Consider the following 3,761-nt stretch of genomic DNA (forward strand, 5'->3'; position numbering starts at 1 on the left):
GATAAAAATCCTGAAGATGCATTAGACTATCTTGACTATAAAGAAGAAAATGCACAACACTGGGATACAGTTGGGTCTTATGAGTCATCAAGTAAACCCCAGTCATCTCCATCTGGTGGAGGCATGCATAACCTTAGGGAAGACCATGATTTTCAAGCCAAATTTGCATCATTAGCTAGAAAAGTCGAAGCATTAGAGTCGAAAAAGAATGATCATGTAAAGTCTGTTCAAAATATTTCATGTTATGTTTGCGATTCTACTGACCATTCTACGCAGGACTGTCCAACTTTGCCAGCTCTGAGAGAAAGCTTGCATGAACAAGTAAATGTCCTTGACAATTTCAAAAGGCCAAATCCAAATCCATACTCTCAAACTTACAACTCTGGTTGGAGAAAGCACCCAAATTTCAGTTGGAGAAATGACAATCATGCACAACCTTCACAATCAGTTCCTCCACGTCAAAATTTTCAAAACTCTTAGAGTTACCCACCATATGTCCCACCACCAAGAAAAACTCTGGAAGACACATTGCATTCGTTTATTGAAAAACAAGAGTCGATCAATAACCAAACGATGCAAACCTTAACCAATTTGACAAAAATTATCTCCAAACTTACATTTGCTCTGACCATACATGAAAAAGGAAAGTTTCCTGCTCAACCTGAACGAAACCCCAAGAGTCAACAACATCCTCAAATGGGAAATTCAGGAAACCAAAATATGAGTCAAGTCAAATCAGTTATAACCCTTCGTGGTGGTAAAGTGGTCGAAAAACACATTGTGGACCCTCGTGAAACTAGTAAAGATTCAATTTCAGAAAATAGGGAAGAGTCTGTCGAACCTTTAACCCATGAAGAAATAACCAACTCTCCTCCTGTACCCCCATTTCCTCAAGCACTAATCAAGCCAAAGAAATCAAACCACAATCCAGAAATTTATGAAGTTTTTAAACAAGTTAAGGTCAACATTCCTCTGCTGGATGTCATTAAACAGGTGCCTTCTTATGCTAAATTTCTGAAAGATCTGTGCACGATGAAAAGGAAACATAAGGTGCAAAAGAGAGCTTTTCTAGCAGAACATGTAAGTTCTATTCTCTCAACCAATAGTGCTTTGAAATACAAGGATCCTGGTTGTCCAACTATTTCTTGCACTATTGGGGATCATAAAATTGGACATGCTTTACTTGATCTTGGTGCCAATGTTAATTTGCTTCCTTACTCAGTGTACCAACAACTCAATCTCGATGAGTTTAAACCAACTTCTACCACTCTTTTACTTGCTGATAGATCGATTAAGGTTCCAAAAGGAATAATTGAAGATGTATTAGTCCAGGTCGATAAATTCATATATCCTGTGGATTTTATTGTTCTGGAAACGGAACCAATTGCTAATGAATGCACACAAATTCCTGTTATTTTGGGTCGACCATTTTTAGCTACAGCTAATGGTTTGATAAATTGCGGAAATGGATTAATGAATTTATCTTTCGACAACATGACACTGGAACTCAATGTGTTCAACATGTGTAAACAACCTCACCACCAAGAAGATGATGATAATGAGAATGAGGAAATTGATCTCATCGAGCCAATCATTGAGGAACACATTCAGGTTGAGGTTGTTAGCCATAACCCTAGCCTACGTTACGTCCTAATAAAAGTCCTTCTCGATTTTTAGGAACTATAGTCTGAAGTAAAAGCTGGTAATATGGACTAAAAGATGTGGTGATGCATAAAAATAAAAATAAATTTTCTAGTAATTCATTGGATTTTAGATCGTTTTATTTCTAAGCTGTGGGCATTATTTTTTCATCTTGGTGAGAGCATGTGATATTATTTTATTATTCTCTCAAATTTAACATTTTTTTTAGAGTGACAAATTAATTTGGGGTATATCTTCTTTTGAGAGAGTCACTCTTAATCGTGAGATTTTGGGGTTTGATGTATCATTCTTAAAAGTGGCTTGATTAATGTAGCTCTGATGATTGATCATTTTACAGGATTTTACTGAATTGAGCGAGTGTGATTTTCTTTAGGCTGAAGATAATGCTTATACTTTTATTTGATTATTGTCATTAATCTGATGAAAGAAGTAAACACAATTTTTCAAAAAGAAAAAAAGATTTTCAATTTGGTTTTGAAATTTCTCTAAAGTTTTATCGCTTAAATTACTAGGGTCTAGCAATAAGCTGGTTGGGGGGTGTGATTGACACTAAAAAGTGTACATTTAATAAAGATAAAATTATTAGTTTTTCACTTATTGTGTCGATTTATGCGTTCATTATTTCTAAATTATTTTAATACTTCCCAAATATATTTTATGTTAAATTAATTCGTAATTTGTTAATTTTTATCTTGTAAATATTTTTCAGGAATAAAGATGGAATTGGAATTGAAAGCGGAAATAAAGAAGAAGTACTGGAACACAATTGAGGAGATCTAATAATAAAAAAATAAAAACAAGAAATAAAAATAAAAATAAAAAAAGAACAAAAAGACAAAAGAGTAAAAGGCAACCAAAACATTGGTTGCCTGTGATGGTCAGGAGGCCATCACGCCTCCTGGCCATCACACTTCTCAACATTTATTTAAATTATAAAAAATAAAATAATAATATAATAATAAATTAAATAAGAATCAAAAGAATGAAAATGAGGCAATTGTTGCCTATAAAAGCCGAAGTATTGGGAAGCTGAAGGGGGAGAGCTATTTTGACAGCTTAAGCCGAGAGAGAATAAAATGCAGCTGAAGAATTTCTTTTTTTCTTTGTTTCTTTTCTTTTCTTTTCTTGTTTTCATTTGTATCAATTTTGTTTGTAATATATTTCAAAAAGTTTATCAAATAAAAAGAGTATTGTGTTTTCTTTTAATATGAGTAGCTAATTTTATTAAGCTGAGGTGAAGGGTGAAGCTCAATGTTTCAAACTATTAATTATTATTATTTTCTCAAATAAGTTTTTAAGTTTATTTCATTCTTTTCTAATTATTTTTATGTCATATTAATTTATAAATCTCACTGGATTTTATGGTATTTTGACATAATGTCGACACATTAATATAGTGTGGCACATTAGGTACTTTATTCTATATTTATCCATACACATAGAATTAAATGACAAAATAATTAATTGGTAAAAGTGAGGCAAAATATAAATGAGAGAGTATTAAAATTATAGTTTGAATATAGAGTATTAAAATTATAGTTTGAGTATTCTATGGCCTAGAAAATGAGGACCCATATAATCATCTGAATGATTTTCATGATGTTTGTCAAACTTTTAAATATGAGAATTTTTCAGACGATGATGTTAAACTTAGATTATTCTCATTTTCTTTAAAGGATAGAGCTCGTTCATGGCTCAATACATTGCCTGCTAATAGCATTACATCATGGGAACAAATGGTAACTAAACTTTTGAATAAATATTTCCCAGTGCATAACACTAATACTATTCGCAAGGAAATTTCAGAGTTTACACAGAGAGAATACGAGAAGTTTTTCGAAACATGGGAGCGATTCAATAGGCTACTCTTGAAGTGTCCACATCATGGGTACGAGAAATGACACCAATGCCAATACTTTTTGGAGGGATTATTGCCGAATGTGCAAGAATGGCTAATGGCAACAAGTGGAGGAGAGCTAATGTCAAAAAGTGCATTAGAGATTTGGGAATTCTTCCAGCGACAAGCGGATAATTCCCAACAACGGAGTTGGTCGCTCAGGAACACTAAAAGAATTAAGGGAGTAAATGAATTTCACATT

General features: G+C 33.0%; 1 protein-coding gene and 1 non-coding gene across 2 annotated transcripts; one reads left to right on the plus strand and one right to left on the minus strand.

The window, feature by feature from the left end:
• Positions 1–573: 573 nt before the first annotated feature.
• On the plus strand, positions 574–1,677 carry LOC112097953. Its single transcript, XM_024183544.1, has one exon. It carries the CDS (start codon positions 574–576, stop codon positions 1,675–1,677), a length of 1,104 nt encoding a protein of 367 aa, XP_024039312.1.
• A 1,772-nt stretch (positions 1,678–3,449) lies between these two features.
• LOC112098666 lies at positions 3,450–3,553 on the minus strand. The gene has a single exon (XR_002905776.1). It is a non-coding gene; the product is annotated as a small nucleolar RNA R71 (small nucleolar RNA).
• Positions 3,554–3,761: the final 208 nt, after the last annotated feature.

Source organism: Citrus clementina, unplaced genomic scaffold (genome assembly GCF_000493195.1).
Source record: "Citrus clementina cultivar Clemenules unplaced genomic scaffold, Citrus_clementina_v1.0 scaffold_5, whole genome shotgun sequence".
Lineage (NCBI taxonomy): Eukaryota > Viridiplantae > Streptophyta > Magnoliopsida > Sapindales > Rutaceae > Citrus > Citrus x clementina.

What these genes read in the sequence shown, in the direction of transcription:
- LOC112097953 (XM_024183544.1), top strand. Translation starts at nt 574, where the DNA reads ATGCAAACCTTAACCAATTTGACAAAAATTATCTCCAAACTTACATTT.